General features: G+C 50.1%; 1 protein-coding gene across 2 annotated transcripts in view; it reads right to left on the bottom strand.

The window, feature by feature from the left end:
• Window positions 1–19,468, bottom strand: part of ANKRD33B (ankyrin repeat domain 33B) — a gene marked incomplete at both ends in the record, with an annotated part of 81,002 nt that extends 61,534 nt beyond the window's left edge. The window contains one exon of one of the 2 annotated variants that reach the window (XM_080719738.1): window positions 19,094–19,468. In XM_080719738.1, coding sequence (XP_080575864.1) covers window positions 19,094–19,468 — 375 coding nt within the window. The remainder of the gene's footprint in view (window positions 1–19,093) is intronic. The other variant, XM_080719739.1, reaches the window with a different exon arrangement.
• Between the last annotated feature and the right edge of the window lie 3,783 nt (window positions 19,469–23,251).

Genomic DNA, 23,251 nt, shown 5'->3' with positions numbered 1-23,251 from the left:
CTCCTAAATTATGTGCTAGAAATAACCTCGACATCCACAGGAAGCCGCAGGTTAAATCAATAAAAAGATTGGGAAAAGAGAATGCACTGCAGGATATGCCGACACTGGACGACGGTGCTGTGGGAAAATGTTATGTGTGCCATATTGCCATTAAATGTGTCTAAACTTATACCTCAAACATGTAATTATGTCTAGCTGATAAAAGGGCAGTGATTTCTTTACATCTTTGGCATTTTAGATTTCTGTTATCTAAATACTTTACAATAAGCATCCATGACATTTAAAGGCAAACAAAGGCATTTCAATTTTTTTTTTTTTTTTTTTTTGCGGTGCTGGGGATGGAACCCAGGGGCATTCTACCTCCCAGCTACATCCCCTGACCTACTTTTTATTCTTTATTTTGAAACAGAGTCTCCCTGAGTTCCAAAGGGTCTCACTAAGTAGCTGAGGCTGTCCAGGAACTGCGATCCTCCTGTCTCAGCCTCCCAAATACTGGGATTACAAGCGTGCGCCACCATATCCAGCTCATTTCAATATTTTTTAATAATTAATGCTAAACCAGCCATGGTGGCAAACATCTCTAATCCCAATAGGCTGAGATAGGAGGATGACGGGTTCAAGGCCAGTCTCAGCAACTTACTCCACTCTCAGCAACCTAGAGAAATCCTGTTTTAAAGTAAAGAATAAAGAGGGTGGGGTGGTCACTCAGCAGTAAAATGCCCGTGGGTTCAATCACAAGTCCCACAAAGAATAACAATAATAAGCATGTAAAAAATGGGTAATTTCAAGCTCTGCTGGTGGGAAGAGAAATTATTATAGACTTCCTAAAAAGTAAGGTGGCTTTTAAAAGGCTCATTATCAAGTCAAATAGTAGACCGTCTAGGGACTGATCTCTAGAGGTGTGCTCAGAGTCTGTAACAGATATACGTACCCATCAGAGCGTTTACAGCAAGAGTCTAGAAACAACCAAAACACCAAAAACTCAGCAAGTAAACTATAACATTCAGAAAATGGAGTCTTAAAAAATCAAAATTCTCAAGTATTCTGGAAGTGCAAATGCAGTAAGAGTGTGCTTTAATAAGCTAAAAAGAAAACAGCAGGCCGGGCGTGGTGGCGCACGCTTGTAATCCCCGCGCTTAGGAGGCCGAGACAGGAGGATCGCACAGGTTTGAAGCCAGCCTCAGCTACTTAGTGAGGCTCTCAGCAACTTAGCTAGACCCTGTTTCCAAATAAAGTTTAAAATAGGTCTGGGAGTATAGCCTGGAGGTATAAAAGGCCCTGGGTTCCACCCCCAGTGCCCCCCACACACACACACCTCAGCTCCTATACTGCAACTCAAGTGAGACCCTGTTTCCAGATTTTAAAAAATAAAAAAATAAAAAAAAATAGGGCTAGGGATGTAGCTCAGAGGTAGAATGCCCCTGGGATCCATCCACAGTACAGCAATAAATAAATAAATAAACAAACCACACAACTTTTTATTCCTTCAGCACTTGATACTGTGTTTTCATAGTAAAAGTCAGAGTGCCCATTCCTTTGGGGAAAAAAATGTCATTATTCAATAGCTTTTTCCATGTTATTGATTTAAAACTCAGCGCTTTCATGTATATTCTAGAACTCCCAGGTCAAACCAACCCATTTGCCAACTGGTAGAAGGAGCCCATGCACACACAAAGGATTGTATGAGTTTTTAATTCTTTTCTTTTCTTTTTTTTTTTTTTCTTTTTTTTTTTTTGCGGGTCTAGGGACGAAACCCAGGGGCATTCGACCTCCGAGATACACCCCCAGCCCTATTTTTTATTATTTATTTTGAAACCGGGTCTCACTGAGTTGCAGAGGGCCTCACTAAGTAGCTGAGGCTGACCTCGAACCACGATCCTCCTGTCTCAGCCTCCCGAATACTGGGATTACAAGCGTGCGTCACCACGCCTGGCTGAGTTTTTAATTATTTTCATGTTTCCCTGCTGAATTAAAACCAGGGAATAAAAAGATAAGTTGGGAATATCTTGAGTACTTGGAGGCCCAATAAAATTATTCATGGAGGTATAACACATTGCTGCCGCTAACAGATGTGGTTGGTTCTGTGTTTTTTAAATTAACTCAATTCACTTGTGCCTCTCAGCAAACAAGCCCAAAGGGTTTAGATTTGTTGTCAACAACAGTTAAAAATTATTATTTCTATTAAAAGCAAGTTCACCCTAGCTTCCCTTGTGTTTAAATAACAGTGTGTGTGTGTGTGTGTGTGTGTGTGTGTGTGTACTGATCCCAAAGGAGTTCAATCTCTGAGCTGCACCCCAAATCCTTTTCATTTGTTCGTTTTATTTTGAAGCAGGGTCTGACTGAATTCCCACACGCTGGCCTTGGACCTGAGATTCCCCTGTCCAGCTTGCAAAGTATAGAGATTCGGACATGTGCTACCACACCTAGCCTAAGTAACTTAACTTGTTTGTTCCTTCTCTTTTGGAGCCTGGAGATTTGAGCCCAGGGACATCCTACCTTTGAGCTACAGCTCCATTCCTTTTTATTTTAAAAAATTTTGAAACAGGTTCCCACTAAGTTGTGGAGGCTGACCTTGAATCTGTGATCCTCCTGTCTCAGCCTCCTGAGTACTGGGATTCCAGGTGTGCACCACTGCACCCAGCCAGCTGCATTTTTTGTTTTCTCTTTTTTTTTTTTTTTTTTTTTTGTACTGGGGATGGAACCCAGGAGCATTCTATCTCCAAGCTATACCTCCAGCCCTATTTTTAATTTTATTTTGAAACAGGGTCTGAGTTGCAGAGAGCCTCGTGAATCTGGATTCTCCTATCTCAGCCTCCCGAGTGCTGGGATTACAAGTGTGCGCCACCACACCCAGCTTTGGATTTTTTTAAAGAAACGTATGGACTCTGCTTTTCCGGTATATCAGTGGAGGTGGAACCCCTAGATCCATCACTTCTCCCACAGCCCCCCATCAAGGGCTCTCCCATCTCCCAAAAGATCCCCAATGACACCTCTGTCTGGCGTCCCCAGGCTGGGCGACGGCTCTCACCTGTGATAAAGACCCCAGTTGAGCTGACAGCCATCTAGGGCCAATATTTGGCTGCTGACAGTGGCCTCCCTCCCCATCACAGCACCTGGGGGGCCTGGGCAATGGGCTGGCCAGCCCACCCTGAAGAGAGAAAAGCACGGGGTGACAGGACACCCTGCGGTCACTCCTTCCTTCCCCAGATCCACGGCACCCATCAAGCGCCTCCCAAGCGTTCTGAAACGGGCCTCTTCTGGGCTCTGGGCCTTTGTACTCCAGATGAAACAGGCCCCCAAAGGTCTGGCCCCCCAAGACTGATGCTCAGCAGGGATGTCCAGCTCCTGTAAGTACCGGCCCCCACGGTGCGCCACGCTGGCTCCAAGGTCTCAACGGAGCTCCACCGTGCCTGACTCTACTGACCCTGAAATGCAGTCCCTAGGCGGGCGTGGTGGCGCACGCTTAGAATCCCAGCACTCGGGAGGCTGAGACAGGAGGACGGCAGGTTCTCAGCCAGCCTCAGCTACTACTTAGTGAGGCTCTCCGCAACTTAGTGAGACTCAGTTTCAAAATAAAGAATAAAAAATAGGTCAGGGGGTATAGATTGGAGATATATTGCCCCTGGGTTCCATCCCCAGACCTGAAAAAAAAAAAAATCATTCCCTAGAAACCTACCCACAATAGCAAAGAAAAAACCCTAATCCCAGGGGGCAGTACTTGGGAGACTGAAACAAGAGGATCTCGCAGGTTCGAAGCCAGCCTCAGCTACTTAGAGAGGCTCTCAGTAATTTAGTGAGACCCTGTTTCCAAATAAAATATAAAATAGATTTGGGCTGTAGCCTGGAGGTAGAAAGCTCCTGGGTTCCACCCCCAGTATCACCAAAAAAAAAAAAAAGCCGATGAGGGGCTTGTCACCAGCGGTATTTTTAGCAGGCGCGTATTGTTGGTCAAGATCGAAAGTTCCAAAACTGAAGGTTCAAAAGGAAATGATCTAAGTGGAGTGGGGAGGGCCAGGCACTTGGCTCGCCTGCCCCGACAGCGTCAGACAAAGAAGTGAAAGGAAGCTCGGGGAATCCACCCAGCAAAGCGGCACTAACCCCAAGAAACAGAAAGGGTCGTGGCCACCTTCCCTCCCTCCTGAAATGCTCTCCTTACTCAACTGTCCCGGGTCTGCACCCTCCGAAGGCCCCGCGAGCCTCTGATCTTTTTCCTGGGACCACACCTCGGTCTGCACCCACCTGGAACGGCAGGTGCTCACAGGATGCAGCAAGACGCAGCACCAGCTCCCTTCCACCGCCTCCTCGTCTTCTCCCCTGCGGCTTCGTCCCCACCACATCCCTGCTGCCACTCGTGATGGCTGGGGGGTCCTCACTGCTGGACATGCCGCTTTCTTAGTCACTCTGTTGGCTGAACACTGACTGTCCTTCTGCCTTTTCTCCTGGGATAAAATGGAGCCCAGCACCCTGGAAACCCTTCTGAGATCAATTCACCCACAGAAACCACAGCTCTGTTTCCTGAGTGTTGACTTCAGGGCAGACACTCGCTGTTTAAGTTATGAGTTTACTCCCCGTAGAACCTCAGAAGAAGACGATGTAGGCCCGGTGTGGTGGCACACGCTTGTAACTCTAGCATTTGGGAGGCTGAGACAGGAGGGTCGCAGTTCATGGACAGCCTCAGCTATTTAGTGAGGCCCTCAGCAAATCGTTGAGACCCTATTTTTCAAAATAAAGAGTTAAAAATAGGGCTGGGGGTGTAGCTTGGAGGTAGAATGCCCCTGGGTTCCATCCCCAGTATCACAAAAAAATAAAATAAAATAAAATAAGGAATAAAAAATAGGGCTGGGCTAGCTTTGAGCTAAAAAATAGCTCAAAGGTAGAATGCCCGCCATGAGGCAAGGCCGGTGCTGGAGCCAGCGAGTCTGGGATCAGAGTCTGCCGGGTGGCCAGGCCAGTGCTGGGGCCTTCAAGAGTGTGATCAGAACTTGCAATGCGGCATACACAGAGAAATATCACAGAAAATAAAAAACCAGATGCTTTCCCTAATAATGTAAAAATTAGGAAGAAATAGGTAATAGGAGGAGATCTAGTTGAAGAAAGGGCCCTATAGAGGAGCAATTAAGGTGACCAATCTGAGGGGATGGGATGGGGGAGGATGGAATCGCTTTAAAACTAATGATGTACATAAACAATGTATCAAAGTTAATCACCAATCAAGCATGGGATGGAGGGAGGGGGAGGGAATGGGATAGGGATAGGATAAAGGCTAATTGGATGATGTGTGCTTGTATATCCTCGCAAGTCTTGTATTCCATTGTGATGTTTGACTACAATGCACCAATCAAAATATATGTATATTAAAGAAAGAAAGAAAGAAAGAAAGAAAGAAAGAAAGAAAGAAAGAACTTCTATTCATAAAAAAAAGGTAGAATGCCCTTGGGTTCTATCCCCAGTACTGAAAAAAAATAAAATAAAAGATGTTATTCTCATAATATGTGTCCCTGTCTCACATCTAAAGGAATCTGAGGCTCATCAGACCAAGAGACTTGTCCAGGAGCTATGACCACACTAAGCCCACATCTTTGACCACCAAACACAACGTCTGCTCCAAGAAAATTTTCTGGAGCTCCTCAAACTTCAATGTGCATACAACTGGAGACCCTGTTAAAACACAGACTGAGCTGGGCATGCTGGTGCATGTGTGTAATCCCAGTACTTGGGCGGCTGAGAAAGAAGGACTGAGGTTCGCAGGCAGCCTCAGCAACTTAGTGAGGACCTCTGCAACTTCTTTGTGAGACCTTGTTTTCAAATAAAATAAAAAAAAATAAAACTGGGCTGGGGGTATAGCCTGGAGGTAGAAGGCCCCTGGATTCCATTCTCTAACCACAAAAAAGTTAACTAATTAAAAATAGAGCTGGGGGTATATTTTGGAAGTTAGACACTCCCCACCCCCCAAAAGCCACGGATTGAGATGTACTTGGCCTGGGAAGGGTTCTGAGCCTGTACTGGGGAGGCACCCTGAGGCTAGCCCAGATGCTACCGGCCACACTGGGGTGGTGGGGTTCCAGCACCCGGCTCGCCTTCCTTCTGGGTTCCCCTGGCACCCCTCCCCCCAAAATAACACTAGATGTTTTTAGTGGGGTCACTAAGTCTGACCCCACTTTCATCTATAAAATTCCATCTCACTGAGGTTGCTAGAAAGGCCACAGGTAAAAGGGAAAACAAGCTTCCTTTCTCCTTTCAGTGAACAGCAAACTGGTTACTGGTTAAACTGTCAATGAAAGAGCTGCTTGGCAACAGTATAAAATAAAGGAAGAAGTCCAGGAAACCGGCTTCTAGAGGTTGTTATTACCTTGAAACAGCAAACTTAGTAACAAATGTTCCACAAAGCTTTGCTCACAATGCCAGACTGTGAAACTGGCATCATTTCTGAGCTACAGAACTTTTTTGGGGGTACTGGAGATTAAACCCAGTGGCATTCTACCTTCAAGCTACACCACCAGCCCTATCTATCAACAGTCTTGCTAATTGCTGAAGGGTTAAGTTGCTGAGGCTGGTCTCGAACCTGCAATCCTCTCGTCTCAGTCTCCCACATACTGGGGCTACAGGCATGCGCCACCACATCCGGTGAGTGTGTACTTTCGAGCTGAACTTGTGCGGAGCTGGCACAAATAAGCCTTTGGAAGCATCCATTAATTTTTCAGTTACTTGGAAACGACTCTGAAATCCCAGCGCTCGGATCCAGCTGTGCCACCCACCGGGCCGAGCATCGCACTGGACTTTACTGGCACCGTTGTTTCTGCACCTCTGTCTGGCTCAGAAGAAATGAGTAAAATCCACCTTCAACCGCCTTTACCCAACAGCACCAAGGAACTTTCCTGAAGGCACGTAGGTTCTGTCTCTGACCTACAACCCAGCCCTCTCTGTTCTTTTGAAATAGGGCCTCACTAAGTTGCTGAGGCTGGCCTTGAACCTGCAATTCTCCCCTCTCAGCCTCCCAAGTACTGGGATCACGAGTGTGCACCCCCAGCCCGGAGTTGACCTCAAGGATTTTTAAGATCCTGGCTTCATCTTCAAATCGGGCGTCCTGAGACCTCTGAATGGGAGCTCCTGGGACTCACTCCACACACAGCCCAAAATAGCCTCGTCTCCCCAGGCCGCGCGGGGCCCTGCGGCTCCCATCAACCCCCTTCCTTGCCCACACACTCTCTTAGCATCTCACAGGCACACGTGAGCGCAGGCACACACGTGTGCACACACACATACATGCACGCGTGCACTCCACCGGCTAAATGAATTACTTCCCAACCTTCTTGAATGAAACCTATTTTCCTTGTTCAATTTAACCTTTCTACCTTCTTTCCTTTAATAAAAAAGAATTACATACGGTCTTGCCTATGGAGTCATCTTGACTTAACTGAGAAAATCCTTAGAGAGTTCCATGGTTGTAGTTCAGAATGACTGGCCCTCTAGGCTCTCACACCAGCCTCCATAAGCGTTAAAGATCATGTACTCTAAATTAGGTGAAATTTTTTTCTTCTAAATAAAGCTTACTTTGAAGGAAGGAGTTGCTGAGGAGTCAACCCAGAGGTATTCTAATCGGAGCTATACCCTCGGCCTTTTTTATTTTTTATTTTGAAACAAGGTCTTAATAGGTTCCCGTGGATCTCCCTAAGTTGCTGAGGCTGGCCTCAAACCTGTGGTCCTCCTCTCTTAGCCTCCTAAGTACTGGAATTACAGGCTTATATCATATCACCAGGCCTGGCTTAAAATACATAAACACAATTCTAAATAACTCCAAGGTGAAGAAGAAAGAAGAAAAGGAGGAGGAGGAGGAGGAGGAGGAGGAGGAGGAGGAGGAGGAGGAGGAGGGGGAGGAGGAGGAGATGTAATTTAAAAGAGAACAATACTAAAAATACTACCTATTAAAATTTGTGGGGAAAAGTAAAAGTGATACTTTGAGGGGAAATTATGGAGAAAATAAACCTTACATAAGAAAATAAGAAAAAGAAAAGCAAAAATTGATAAAAGAGTAAAGATTACAGATTCAGAGCAAAAAAATTAATTCTCTGAATAAATACTTTTGACAGTATCTGTCATGAAAAAGAGAAAGAGCAGGAATTTCTAAACATAGGAACTAGGCATTTTATAACAGCATGTGCAATCCCAGATACTCAAGAGTCTGAAACAGGAACATGGCAAGTTCAAGGCCAGGTTCAGCAAAGCTGACTCAGGTCAAAATTAAAAATAAAAACAGCTGTGGATGGAAACTCAGCAACAGAGTGCCTCTGGGGACAGGGACGACCCAAAGGAACCTGGGATTTTATATGAAATTTTAAAACTTAGGGAAAATGGGGCACTTTCTTAGAAAAATAGAAGTTAACCATAACAGATGGAGAAAGAAAACGGAAATTTGAAGTCCTACAAACAGTACAGAATTATAAATTGGGTGTGGTGGTCCACACCTGTAATCCCAGTACTTCAGAGGGTCATAGGTTTGAGGCCAGCCCCAGCAACCTAGTGAGACCCTGTTTCTTTTTTTCTTTTTTTGAACATTTAAAGAACTTTATTCCTGTTCCGGGAAGATGGCGACAGAGAAAAGCGGGGCTTACGAGCCCCGCTAACAACCAATCTCTATTACCACAAAATCAGCGCCTTTCATAGCCAGAAAACACCATCAGCAGAGAAACAAAAAATGTAATTACAAGGGACAGAGAAAAAGAGGGCTGGAAAAACGAGACACCAGAAAGAAACCAGACCGCAGTGCTGCAGCCAGAGCCGCGGCGTGGAGCGGCGGGCGCCATTTTCCCTTGCAGCACCAGGCTCCAGAGAGGAAGGGAACTCAGAACGGAGCTCAGAACCAGAGAGGAGATAAGCCGGCCTCACGGCCGAGGACACAGCAGCAGTGCCTTACTGCCGGCAGTAGCGGCAAGCTCACCGGACAACACCAGACCAACGCACTCTACAGCCACCAGGCCCCAGAGAGGAGAAGCGGGCAGCGAGCCAAGGTGAGCTGCTGTGGATCAGCCGAGAGGAATTCGGCAGATTTCTTGGCGCAGGGAGCATCTTAAGCTCCCAGAGGCTGGGCTCAGCGCACCCTGCAGGGACTCAGAGCAGAGCTCAAAACCAGAGAAGAAATACGCCAGCCTCACGGCCGAGGGCGTGACAGCAGACGCCATATTGCCATCGGTGGCAGCAGCAGCAGCAGCGAATTCACCGAGTCCACTACAGCTCCATCTGCGCACTCAACAACAGTGAGTCAAATTGCGGCCCCTAGAGGAGAAATCCCAGTACTGTACTCTCAGGGACTTGACCCAGTGGGGGAGCGGCGGTGGCAGAGATATCACACTATAGGAGAACACCCAACCTGGCACCCCCCATGGTCTAAAGCAGCCTCGATTAACTCCCAGGGTCTGAGACTCTGCGATACAACCCAGTAAAGGAGTAGTGGGGACTGAGATACCACAGACTCGAGATTCAGAGCACCTTAAGTGAAGTCATAGTGACCCAAGGGAAGAACCCAGAGAAGGCACAAACTTCCAAAATCATGGGAAAGAGGAATAACAATGGAGCAATGAATGCCCACAACCCCACAACATCAGAACCTGATAAAACAGAAATTCAGAGATTTCTAGAAGATCAAATCAGGAAAATAACTGTAGAAATAATAGAGGTGCTTCGAAAAGAACTCAGAGAGAGCCAAAAAGAGATAAAGGATGCAATTAATGAAGTAAAGGCCTCAATTCAAAGTACAAACAACCGACTAGACCACATGGAGAACAGAATCTAGCTCTTAGAAGATGATCACTCCAAAAATGAACGCATAGTTTCTAATTTAGAAAAAAAAAATCCAACAGCAGGAATCTGACATTGAACAAATATGGGCCCATTTTAAGAGAGCTAACCTAAGAATAATTGGAATAGAGGAGGGAAAAGAAAGTGAAACCAAAGGGATCAACAATCTCTTCAAGGAAGTAATAGCAGAAAATTTTCCAAACATAGAGCAAGAGGTCGATACACAGGTCCAGGAAACTTATAGAACTCCCTTTAGACAGGATCAGAGAAGAGGATCCCCACGCCACATAATTGTCAAAATGACCAATGTGGAAGCCAAGCAGACAATCTTAAAGGCAACAAAAACAAAGGGCCAAGTGACATTCAGAGGCAAACCAATTAGAATCACTCCAGACTTCCCAAACCAAGTCATGAGAGCCAGAAGGGCATGGAGTAACATATTCCAAACTCTGAAAGAAAACAACTTCCAGCCAAAAATTTCCTACCCAGCAAAACTTTCTATCAAATTAGATGGGGAAATAAGAAGCTTCCATGACAAACAGAAACTGAAGGAATTTATGTCTTCAAAACCAGCACTAGAGAAAATACTCAAAGAGATTAACTACAAAGAAGAAATAGGTAACACTCACCAGAACCAGAGAAACAAGAGTTTCCATCCAACAGACAACTAAGATTGGTTATCTGTGGAGATTCATTATTTATGTTAGTCTTTTACCTATCTCTAAATTGTATTGTTTGCCTTTATTGTTGTTAATTTTTAGGATTTCTAGTTGGAATATTAATATACCTTCAGATATAGCATTTGGAAATATTTTATCCAATTCTATCAGTAACTTTTAACTCTGTTTACATTGTCTTTGGATATACAATATTTTCTTTTATTTTTTAGGGAGTTTGTATATTCTTCTGTTGCCTGTGCCATTGAAATCATATCCAAGAAATCACTGCCAACTTCAATGTTGTGAGGTTTTATGACCCAGATTTTCTCCTAAAAGTTTATAGTCTTAAGATTTATATTTAGGTGTTTTATCTAGTTTGAGTCAATACTTGTATGTGGGATTAGGTAAGGGTCCAACTTTATTCTTTTCACGTAATTATTATTTTTCAACAATATTTAGTTAAACTATTATTATTTCTTCTACCAAATGTTCGTGGAAACCTTGTCAAAAATAACTTGACAATATATGGAAGAATTTATCTCTAGGCTTTTATTTAACTCTAATGGTTTATATATCTGTCTTTATAACAGTACTACACTGTTTCAATTATTGTAGCTTTATATGGTTTGAAATCAGAAAATATACATCTTCTAGCTTTGTTCTTTTTTTGAGATTGTCTTGGGTATCTAGAGTCCATATTTCATATTAGGATAGATTTTTTTCTGAAAAATAAATAAATATATGATAGTTTCACCTAAAAAAAAAGAAAAAAATAATCTCTGGTAAGAAAGAAAGCAAAAAGAAATATTGAAATGTTATCTTTAAGTCATCAAAAGCTTGGTATCAGACAAATGAAACTGTTATGTGGGATTATCATTGTTAATTTTGGATAAATTGCTACAATACTAGATGTCAACCACTAAGCCAAGCATGGGAAGGAGGATGGGGAAGGAACAGGGTGGGGATCGGGTAGGGGCTAACTGGGCGATGTGTGCATGTATGTCTACAAAAGTTTTTTTATGCTAATATGATGTATGAATAGAGTGTACCAATAAAAAATTTAAAAAAATAAAGAATTAAAAAATAGGGCTGGGGTATAGTTTGTAGGTAGAATGCCCCTAGGTGTTCGGTGTTCATGTTCTCTCCTCTCTCTCTCTCTCTCTCTCTCTCTCTCTCTCTCTCTCTCTCTCTCTCACACACACACACACACACACACACACACACACAGACCTGACCTGGAATCTGAAAAGGGCTCAAACTTGAGTAGCTGAATTAGCTGAACTGGACATCCAGGTCCACTCCTCCCTAAGCCTACATTTGCAAGATACAAAATGAAGGGTTCTGTAACTCTGCTATGCTTTACGTCTGTGTGTGTGTTTGGGGGGGGGGTACTGGTGATGGAACCCAGGGGCATTCTAACTCTGACCCACACCCCCAGCCCTAGTTTTATTCCTTTTTTTTTTTTTTTGAGGTACTGGGGGTGGAACCCAGAGGCTTTCTACCTCCGGGCTATACTCCCAGACCTATTTTATACTTTATTTGGAAACAGGTTCTCACTAAAAGTAGCTGAGGCTGGTTTCGCACCTGTGCGATCCTCCTGTCTCAGCCTCCCAAGTGCAGGGATTACAAGTGTGGGCCACCACACTTGACTTTTATTCTTTATTTTGAAACAGGGTCTCATCACTAGGTTGCTGAGGGCCTCACTTGCGATCCCCCAGTCTCAGCCTCCGAAATGCTGGGATTACAAGTTGCACCACCCTGCCTGGCGGGGTTTAAGTCTCAAAGTCCTCTAAAGGCCAGTGTGCAGCCTGCAGCGCTGTGAAGATGTGGTGGGATCTTTAGAAGCAGGCACTAGCAGGAAGAAGCTGGGTGCTGTGAATGTGGGGACCCCAGTCAAATGCCTTCTCTCCCCTGGCTTCCTGGGGTGTCCTGAAGTGAAAAGCCCCCCTCCACCATGTGTCCCTGCCATGATGCATACCACCACAGGCCCAAAGAAACAGGGCCATGTGATCAGGGACCTGAAACTTCTGAAACCAGGAGCCAAAACCTTTTCCTTATTAAGTTGATTACCTTGAGCATTTTGTCACAGTGACAGAAAGCATCCCAAATCCCTGCCAGCTCTAATCCTGAGACAGCGGTCTGTTTCTGAAACCAACACACACGGGCTCACCAGCTAATGCGCGGAGGTCAGATTCAGCTGGAGACACCCCGTGGGGAAAGTGCATCAGGTATCCCTAGCCAAGCCCCACCCTTTTATCCTGGTAGACTGATTAGAAATATGGGCCCTGGCTGGGCAGGGTGGGGGCACATGGGTAATCCCAGTACTTGGGAGGCTGAGGCAGGAGGACCATGGGTTCCAGGCCAGCCTCAGCAACTTAGTGAGACTCTGTTTCACAATCAAATAGGGCTGGGGGCATTGCTCAGAGGCAGAATGCTTCTATGTTCAATTAAGCACATTCTCCAGTAATACCAAAAAAGGACTCAAACCCGTGGCCCTCCCTCTGTCTAGCACCTTGCAGCTTCTCCCTGGAGAGGAGGGGTCTAGCCCCCTCCCACTGGAAAGAAGAACTGGCCTCTGGCTTGCCTCAGCAGAAGTGGCACTGACCCTGGGCCACGCTGAGCCCTCCTGGCTCCCTGGGAACCCTGCCCTGCAGGGCCAGCCCGGCCTGCCTGCTGGAAGCTGCTAGAAGCTGGGGATCTAATGGAGGAGACAGCGGTCCTCCCCGCCTGGCCCCGCCATCTGCACTGACCACCGTGAGCGAATCCCACCTCAGACAGCAGGGCCGGGCTGTCCTGAGCATAGCATTTGCTGCTGTCTACACCCGTGGGGTTTCAGAGCGGTTGTGCGGTGCTACAGTTCGGGCGAGCGTTCCCCGGGGTCTACGTGTTCGAGGATTGGTTCCCAGGGTGATGCCACCGGGAAGTGGCAGGACCTTTTGGAGGTGGACCCGGCAGGATGTCATAGGTCATTGGACATGTGATCTCAAAGGAAATTGTGAGCCAGGCAAGGTGGTGCACACCTGAGCCCTAGCTACTCGGGAGGCTGAGGCAGGAGGACCACAAGTTCAAGACCACCTGGACAAGTCAGCCAGACCCTGCCTCAAAATAAAGTGTTTAAAAAGATTACAGATCTGAGCTGGGCGTGGTGGCACGCGCTTGTGATCCCAGTACTTGGGAGGTTAAGACAGGAGGATTACAAGTGTGCACCACCACGCCTCACTTCTACAATCTTTCTGTGGAAATCACACACCATAGACGAAAAAAAATCTCAAGTATATTTCTTTTCTTCTTCTTTTTTTCTACTTGTTATTGGGCTTGCTACCTCCAAGCTATACCCCTCGTCCTTTTAAGTGTATTATTACTTTTTTTTTCTTTGCAGGTCTGGAGATGGAACCCAGGGGCATTAGACCTCAGAGCTACACCCCCTGCCCTATGTCTTATTCTTAATTTTGAAACAGGGTCTCACTACGTTTCGGAGGGCCTTACTAAGTAGCTGAGGCTGTCTATGAACTGCAATCCTCAGGTCTCAGCCTCCAAATGCTGGGATTACAAGTGTGTGCCATCTCCAAGTGTGCGCCATCTCCCCTGGCCTTTTTTTTTTTTTTTTTTTAACAGTACCGGGAAAGGAACCCAGGAACATTGTGACTCTGAGCTACATTCCCAGCTCTATTTCTTTTACTTTTATTTTATTTTTGAAACAGGGTCTCACTGAATTGCAAAGGGCCTATGTAGCTAAGTCTGTCCACGAACCGTGATCCTCCCAAATGCTGGGATTACAAGCGCGCGCCACCACGCCGGGCCTATATTTTTATTTTGAAACAGGGTCTAAGTTGCCGAGGGTCTTACTAAGTTACTGAGGCTGGCCTCAAATCCTATGATCCTCCTTTCTTGGCCTCCCAAGTACTGGGATGACGGGTGTGCACCATCACACCGGGCTTTCTCAAGTATATTTCCAGATAATATCGTTCTCACTAGTGGAATGTCAGCCCCTGATTAAAGACACACTGCATACAGGGCGTGTGCTTAGGGCTCTGCTATCGAGGGGCCGTTAAGAAAATGTCACCAAAGAGCCCTGCAATTTAAACCGGCCGGAGCAGGATTCCAGGGAATCTGCACCCTTTTAAACTTAGCATTACTGGGCCTACTTTGTTCCAGAAGCTTCCTGACATTCAAACTGCCCCTGTGTTACAATTAACCCAACACAAGTCCCTTCCTTTGTGTTCCCGGCCATATGAAGAGCCACCAGGGCTGCAAAGGTGAAACTCGAGTGAAAATACAAGATAAGAATTAAGAAAAAGCCCTCAGTGCCCCAGTGGGGAGAGCGGGTTTCCAACGCTCTCAGAGAACTGTGATGGTATTTACTCGGTGCATATTAAATCACGCTTTTTTATTTCCTGTACTGGGGATTGGGTATTCTACCTTGAGTTACACCTCCAACCCTATTTTTTATTCTTTATTTCGAAACAAGGTCTCACTAAGTTGCAAAGGGCCTCACTAAGTAGCTGAGACTGGCTTCAAACCTGTGCAATCCTCCTGTCTCAGCCTCCCAAACGCTGGGATTACAAGCGTGTGCCACCTCGCCCGGCTTCGCAATCCTTTTAGAGAAATAAATATCTTAGAGGGAAAATCGTGTGCTGAGCCACATCCCTATTCTAGCCGTCTCAAGAGGCAGGAAAGAACATGTTTTCTTTAACAAAAACATCTGATCCCTGGTTACCGGGATGTTTTCCTGCTAAGCTGGCCCCAAGTGGTCCTTAGGTGTCTCTCTGCCTCTAATGCAAACACCTCTACTCTGCTGAGCTCTCAGCCTTTTTTAAGTTAGTTTTTCTGCCATCACTAATCATGATAAACTTGTCACCAAGACTAGAACAAGGTTTCTGCCTCAGGGCCTTTGCACTGGCCTAAAGGTTCTCAGAGATACCTTCTCTTTGCTCAAAGGTCACCTTCTCTCAACAGATCATCTTACCTACAATCTCTGTCCCCAATGCCTGAACACCTGGACTGCCCTGAGCCAGCTCAAGGCTGCTGCCTTAAGTGGCTGTTTGAAAAGTTGCCCTTCAAACAGACACCTGCAGGCAGGGAGGAGCAGGCCGTGTGATGTCGGGAACGCCCACCACAGCCCCAAGGGTGGTGAAACCAGTGTGCTTCCCAATTTTACTTTTCCTTGTGTGTGTGTGTGTGTGTGTGTGTGTGTGAGAGAGAGAGAGAGAGAGAGAGAGAGAGAGAGAGAGAGAGAGAGAGAGAGAGAGAGATTCTGGGGATAAAGCAAAGGGCATTCTACCTCCAAGCGACACTCCCTGCCCTTTTTTTTTTAGTATTATTTTTTATTTTGAAACAGGGTCTCAGTGAGTTGCAAAGGGCCTTGCTAAGTAGCTGAGGCTGGCCACGAAATTCGATCCTCCGTGGTCTCAGCCTCTGAAATGCTGGGATCACAAGCGTGCGCCACCACGCCCAGCTTCCCTTTTTTTTAATTCCAGTATTGTGGATCAAACCCTTGACAATCTAGAAAAATCCTCTGCCACTGAGTTACAGTGTTGGCCCTCTCTTCTTGTGGCAGGGAAGGAGGGGTCAGAGTCTTACCAAGTTGCCCAGGCTGGCCTTGAACCTGCGATCCTCCAGCCTCAGCCTCCCAAGCAGCTGTTGGGTGTGTACCACCGCACCCAGCCCTGTTTCCTAAGCTTTGCCCAGCGACTCTGGGCCGGCATTCACGCATTCACGGCCTGCTCCAGAGGGGTCTCTCTGGCCATTGTTCCCACATCCCCTCTGCTCCACCCCACACCATGATTAACTCCCCCAGCGGCACCTGCGGCCATCCCCCCAGCCTCACATGCTGAGTATGCCCATATTGGCATATTGCTTTGGTATTGATTTCCAAAATGTAAAATACAGTCAGGGCCTGGGTGCTGCGCAGGCGCACAGGCAGGGAGGGGCGGCCGCTGTCACAATGCAGAGTCCCCCTCTGTCTTTGCCTTCACTCTAATGATTAACCTATAGTAAAGGCCTTAGAGCCAATTGAAACCTTTAGCCCTATAACTATATAGAGGCGATCAGTGCCTCTGTTTACCTCCTCTCCTCTGTGACCCGGCCTGGGTGCAGGAAAGCTAAACTCCGTGTGCTGCTTCGAAGCACCCTAGTTGATGAGCAACCCATACTGCCCAATACGAGAGGGGAGAAGGCAGGTAGATCCCTGACCCTGCGCTTAGTAAGTGCACTGTCCGGAAAAAAAAAAATAAATAAATACCACCTGCCTAAGAAATAAGTTCCTAGCCCACTCCTTGGTAATGCTGATAAGAAGATACCTATACAAAATCTTTTTAAAGGCTGGAGTCCCGAGAAGGGGCCAGAGTTCCACTTTGGGCTCTCCAGCATGCAGGTCAGCACGCTGCTTTTTCCTTCTCTACTTTCTACTGGTTTTGTAATAAAGACTTGTTAAAGCTGCACCAAGCTGCCTATTAGTTTTAATTTTTCTATTCAACAAACTTTAGTTGAATATTTAAAAGAGCCCCCACCATTTAAACCGTAACACTGGGACCCGGTCGCCGCCTTCCCTCTCCCCTAGCACGGCCTTCAGAGCCACCGGCTCCCGGCATGGCCCTCCATGCTCACGCGGGGCCTCCGTGGGAAGCGCCCCTCTAACAGGCCCGGCCTCACCGCAGCGACCACTGGGTCCTTCCCGGGCTCCTACAGCACCCGCCCTGTGGCCAGGCAGTAACCCTCCGGCGACGCTCTCCTCCCGACGCTCACCTGGACTTGGCCGCTAGATTTTTCCAACTATTTGATCAAAGCACGGAAAAGCTACCGGGAAGCCTCCTCCGGCTCCCAGCGGAACACTCCAGCCCAGCTCCTCTGATCTCTAGCAAAAAGAGCCAGGCCCTGGCTGCTGGGTCGCCATCATTATTTGTGGGTACAGATAGAGGACATTCAAAGCACAGAGACAAGGGGCTGGGGTCTCCACCCTCATCGACAAGACAGCAAAGCAGAGACAGAGACGGGGAGAGCTTTGTCTGACATGGGGGCGGTGGTCCCTCCTGGGAGCGGGCAGGTGAGGGAGAAACAGAACCCGACGGCAAGCCAGAGCCCGGCTTCTCTGAGCTGTGTGCACAGGAGCACGCCGGCGCACGGCCCGGGAGGTTCCGGCTGTCACGATCTCTCTTTCATAGCCAGGGAAACTGAGGCAGCCAGGTGCGGGAGGCTGGAGCTAGCGCCTGCGCCCTGGCCCTCCCCTCCTCTACGCTGAGGGAGGGGCTTTCAAAGGGGCCCAAGTCCCTCCGGAGTGGTTTACCTTGTCTCAATTGTTTTCAAACTTTGATTTTTTTGGGGGGGGCATTTAGAGGGGGGGACCCGGGCCTACTGGAGACACTCTGTGGCCCAGAACAGAAGAGACCACCCTGCCTGCGCCTTGTGAGCTTTAGGAGGGGAGGGGCTCCTGATACTGACATCTCCACCTGAAACTCACTCGTGGTTAAAGTGAAAGCGAAGCTGGGCACGAGGCCCCCCTGCTTTAGGAGGGGCTCTGCACCCCCCCCCTGGGGCGAGGGAGGCCCAGGTGCTGGTCCTGGGGACCCCCCTCGGGTCTCCCTGCCCGGCGCGGGGCAGGAGCTTTTCCTCGAGTGCAAACGTGGTGTCAAGTCACCGGGAATCAGAGGGAAGGCTTCCTGCAGTCCTGAGTTCCCCAGCGGGCTCAGAACTGACCGCTGGCGCCACCCCTGCCTCACAGACACCAAGGGCGTCGGGCACCGAACGAGAGCAGCATCTTCTCTCAGCTGAGGGCTCTCAAACACAAGCCTGGCCTGCCAGTGTGGGCCATTCGGATTCTGCAGATACCATGGGACTCGGGGAATCAAAAAAAATTTTTTTTTTTTTTTTTTTTTTTTTGCGGGTCTGGGGATGGAACCCAGGGCATTCGAGCTCCGAGCTACACCCCCAGCCCTATTTTTTATTCTTTATTTTGAAACAAGGTCTGAGTTGCGGAGGGCCTCGCTAAGCAGCTGAGGATGTCAGCAAACCGGGATCCCCCATTCTCAGCCTCCCAGTGCTGGGATGACGAGCGTGCGCCACGGCGCCTGGTGGGAATCCCACCCTGGGGGAGGAAAACCGCCACCGTCCGCCCAGGAGAGACCACGGGGGACGGGCCAGGGCGGCCGCCTGAAGCTCCCCCTGGACGTGAGGGGTGGGCGGCGCTGCACACCGGGCTTCCTCTGGTCTTCCCTAGACAACTTTTCCTGTGAACGTCCCCTGGTTCTCTGAGCCTGGACCCTACGGCGTGGGCGCTCCGCGGCCCGCCTGCCCACCGAGGGGCCGCCAGCGCACACCCGCAGGTCCGGTGTGCGCCTTTTGGGAGGCGCCGTGGCCTCCAAACCCAGACGGCCGGAGGAAGGGGCAGCAGGAGGGGCGAGGGGGCCGGCAGGGCGCTGGCCAGGGCGGGGGGGACCCTGCGGAGCAGAGGGGCGGTCGCCTCCCACGGGGCTGGGGAAAGTAGCAGAGAGGGCTCTGGATGAAAGACCCCCCAGGGGGCGTCACCCCATCCCAGCGCCGGCCCGGGGCGCCTCCAGGGATGGGGGAGGTTAACTCTGGAGAGACGCGGTGAGGCGGGATGGCGGCTTCGGGCAGAGCTGCGAGGGAAGGGGGCCGGGGCCGCTTACCCTGCCGTTGCGGTCGGTCTCCCGCACCTCCTCGACGCGCGGCCCCCGCCGCAGCAGCGCCCGCAGCAGCCCCAGGTCGTTGGCGCAGGCGGCGCGCAGGAGGGTCGCCGCCTCCGGGACGCCCTCGGGGCTGCGCAGGAGGGCCGCCGCCTCCGGGACGCCCTCGGGGCTGCCGCCCGCGCCGCGCTCCCCGGCCCCGGGCGGGTAGAAGGAGTCCTCGGAGGCGACGCTGCGCGCGTCGGGCGGGCGGCACACGTCCTCGGAGTCCTCACCCTCCTCGTCCTCGGGCTGCGCGCCCCGGGCCGGGGTCGGCGGCTGCGGGGACAGGCAGCGCGCCCCGCCGCCCTCCGGCCCGGGCCCGGCCAGCAGCACCATGCCGGGCGGGGGGCACCCGCACCCGCGCCCCGGGAGCCCCAGCCGCGGAGAGCTGCGCCCGGCGGCTGCGCTCGGGGAAAGTCACCGGAGACAGCGCCCGGGTGGGAGGAGCCGCGGGCGGCGGGCGGGCGGGGCGTCCCTGGCTCCGTCCCCCCCCCACCCCCGGGGTGCTCGCCCCGCGCCCGGACCCCGGCCGCGAAAGATTCGGAACCTGCAACCCCGAGGCCCCGCCCCCCCCGCCGGCCTCCGGGACCCGGCCTCCCGAGCCAGCCTCCGATGGCGGAAACAACCACCCCCCCCCACCGGGACGCGCCCGGCCCAGAGCTGCGCCCCGGGGTGCAGGGGGCTCTCCCCGCCGCTCCCCCCGCCGACCTGCCGCCCCTGACCCCCTCCGCCCCGCTGGACCCGGGAACCCCCGGCGCAGGCGGCGCGTCCACGCGGGAAGGCGGCGCACCTGGGCCCGGGAAGAAGGGAGGTGCCGAGGACCGTGCCCCTGGGAACAGGGGGTCGCGGGGGAGTGCCAACCCGGAGGGTCACCCAGAACCGGGGCGGCTGTGGCCTGCGGGTTGGGCCGAAAAGAAAGACCCCCCAGAGCCAGGCTGGTGGTGGGCGCTCGAGATCCCAGCATTCGGGAGGCTGAGACCGGAGGGTCGCGGTTCGCAGTCAGCCTCAGCTGCTTAGTGAGGCCCTCTGCAGCTCAGTGTGAGACCCTGTTTCTAAATAAAAAATAAAAAATAGGGCTGGGGAGCCAGAAGTGGTGGCGCACGGTTGTAATCCCAGCATTCGGGAGGCTGAGACCGGAGGATGGCGGTTCGCAGACAGCCTCAGCTACTTAGTGAGGCCCTCTGCAGCTCAGTGTGAGACCCTGTTTCAAAATAAAGAGTAAAAAATAGGCAGGGGGTGTAGCTCGGAGATAGAATGACCCTGGGTTCCATCCCCAGATACACATACAGAGAGAGAGGGGGGGGGGAGCGAGCGAGCTAGCGCGCTAGGGGTGTAGCTCTGAGTTCGAATTTGATTATCCTTGGGTTCCATCCCAGTACTGCAAAAAAAAAAAAAAAAAAAAAATTCCTGGAAAGAAGGGGATGTTCGCAGACTTCGTGGGGGAATATCTAGGTGGACAGGGCCAGTCAGTGGCCCGAGATAAAGGGCACCACCCGCGCCCAGCCCTGGCCAGCGTCGTGCTGGGAAAGGCGGACTCGGGGCAGATTAACCCCACTGGTGCCCGCTGCTGACCCTGCGGGGGGTGCCCGGTGCATTCCTGGGACACCGCCATGGTCCAGTCCCGGCATCCTTCATCCGACCTCGCCTCTCCACGTATGCAGTGCGGGATTGAGGTGGAGGGTGTGAGGATTTGCCATCAGGAGCCCCTCGGGTTGTGAGGAGGCTGCTGTGAACCCTGTCCCAGTGGAACCGACTGTGCGTGGGGACGCAGCGTCATCCCGTTGCTGAAGCCTCGGCTGTAGGTGCCCCGGGTGCACTCTGCTCACCCCTGCGGCCTGCCTTCCCGCCTGTCTTGACGGTGCACCCACCAGGTGTCAGCCAGTCGGAGGTCCTCCTGGTCTTAGGGTGAAGGAAACTGGGCAGATGGATGCGGCCACTGGGGACCACTGGGGAGCGAGGACCTTGGGTGCAGCCCAGTGGACACCCAGGGAACTTGGTCCCAACACCCCTGAGCCCGCGATGTGGGCAGGAGTGAGTTTGAACTTTGGAGCCCTTGAGCACCCGGTACCACACTGCACTGGGCTCCACACCTGTCTCCGTCATCCAGTGTTCCCAGGTCACTGGAGGACCCAGAATGGCGGCGGGTCAGAAGCCCGCAGGGGGCCAGGAGGGTGCAGGACCCAGGGCAGCCGTTCCTGCTGCAGCTGCAGCTGGCAGTGAACTTGGGTTCAGTGCTTCCCCTCTGCACTCGGGCCTTTCTGTCTGAGGTCAAAAATAATCCCCCCGGATAATGGTTTACGCTTTACCTTTTTCTGTAACTGGTCACAGCTGCATAAATTCCCAGTGGGAATTTCCCTTTCAAGGTCAGACTGTTTGTTGTTTTAGCCTTTGCAAAGGCCTGCTCGAGGCAGTCAGGGGGTTCACAAGCTGAAGCACCCCTTCGCCAGGTTGGCCCCAATTTCCTTCCAGCTAGGGAGAGCACCCTGTTGTTTTAACTTAGGAACCCCCGAGCCCCACTTGGTAGGCATGCTTTATGTAGCACTTGGGAGGCTGAATCAGGAGGATCACAGGTTTGAGGCCACCTTGTTTAGCAAGATCCTGTTTCCAAATAAGAAGGGCTGAGGGTGTAGCTTGGAGGTTGAATGCTTCTGGGTTCAATCCCCAGAACCAAAAATAAATTAGAAACGCCCGGGAGGCCTCCCCACCAGGAAGAAGGAGCCCTACACCCTTCTCTAGGGCCCTGAAGCCAGCTAGCTGGTCCTTACAGCGCGGACCACTAAGCAAGGGAACTCAGGCTCTCGCCTCAGGGTTTGACACTTCCTTCTTTCCTTTCTTAGAAATTTGTGTCCAAATCGTGCTGAAATGGTTTTCCCTTTAAAGATAAACAAGAACGGATCGGGAGGGTAACTCACTGTGAAGTGCTGACCTAGCACCCTTGGGCTCTGGGTTCCCACTCAGCATTGCTGGAAAAGACAGCAAGTCTGCCCCAAAGACTCACCCGAGCCTTTTTGTTCCCTCCTGTCTATTAAATATACTTTTAAATATATACTACTGTGTGTGTGTGCGTGCGTGCGTGCGTGCGTGCGTGCGTGTGTGTGTGTGTGTGGTTGTTTTACTGGGGATTGAACCCAAGGTCATTCTACCTCTGAGCCACACCCCCAGTCCTACTTTTTTATTTTTGAACAGGGTGGCCTAGGCTGAGAATCTCACTACCTGCTGACGCTGTCAAAGGCAATACACTCTCCACGTTTCTGGAAAACTACTGAAAGAAAGCCAAAATTTTTGGGGTTTTTTTGTAAAGCCAACATTTATATGCTACGTGTACAAAATCTACATAGATAGGATTTAAAAAACCTTATTGGAGCTTCAGACGCACGCAGGGCACGCTGCGCTGTCCAGTCTTGGCCGTACCAGCCACAGCAACAATGGCTCTGAATTCCGAACGTCCAGGGCTGTGGACAAGGCTGTGCTTGACCAGTTTTGATGTTAAGGGGTTTTCCAGCATTTTCTCTAATGTAAACAAAAGCCCTCTGTCCAGACATTTCCCCAGACATATAATCCACCTGCAATGGTTGAGCTTTTCAAATGTATTCTGTGCATAGCTGTATTCAAGTAGGTATATCTAGAATATTGAGGCCGGGCGCGTTGGCGCACGTTTGTCATCCCAGCATTCGGGAGGCTGAGACTGGAGGATCGCGGTTGGTGGTCAGCCTCAGCTATGTAGTGAGGCTCTCTGCAACTTAGTGAGACCCGGTTTCAAAATAAAGAATACAGAATAGGGCAGGCAGTGTAGCTCGGATGTCAAATGCCCCTGGATTCCATCCCCAGACCCGCAAAAAGAAAAAAAAAAAATTGGAATATCGAGAAAGAAACTTAAGGAATTGGGAAAAGCTGTCCCAGGGGAAAAGACTGGAAAGCAAGTCCTTGGCCTAAGATGGGAGGACTCAGGGCTGTCGATGTCCAGCTTGCCTCATCCTCTTCTGGGAATTATGCAGCCAAATTCCAGCGGCAGTCCTTGGCGGGCAAGTGACAGGGACATTTCTTTGCTGTTTTTGTTTTTGCCATTGTCGACGATTAAGCTTCCCAGAGTTGGTTTCCATTACGAGCAACTCAACAAAA

The sequence above is a fragment of the Muscardinus avellanarius genome (genome assembly GCF_963383645.1).
Source record: "Muscardinus avellanarius genome assembly, chromosome: 1".
Classification (NCBI taxonomy): Eukaryota; Metazoa; Chordata; class Mammalia; order Rodentia; family Gliridae; genus Muscardinus; species Muscardinus avellanarius.
Note: the sequence above shows the minus strand (reverse complement) of the source record. Positions and strands in the feature narration are given on the sequence as shown.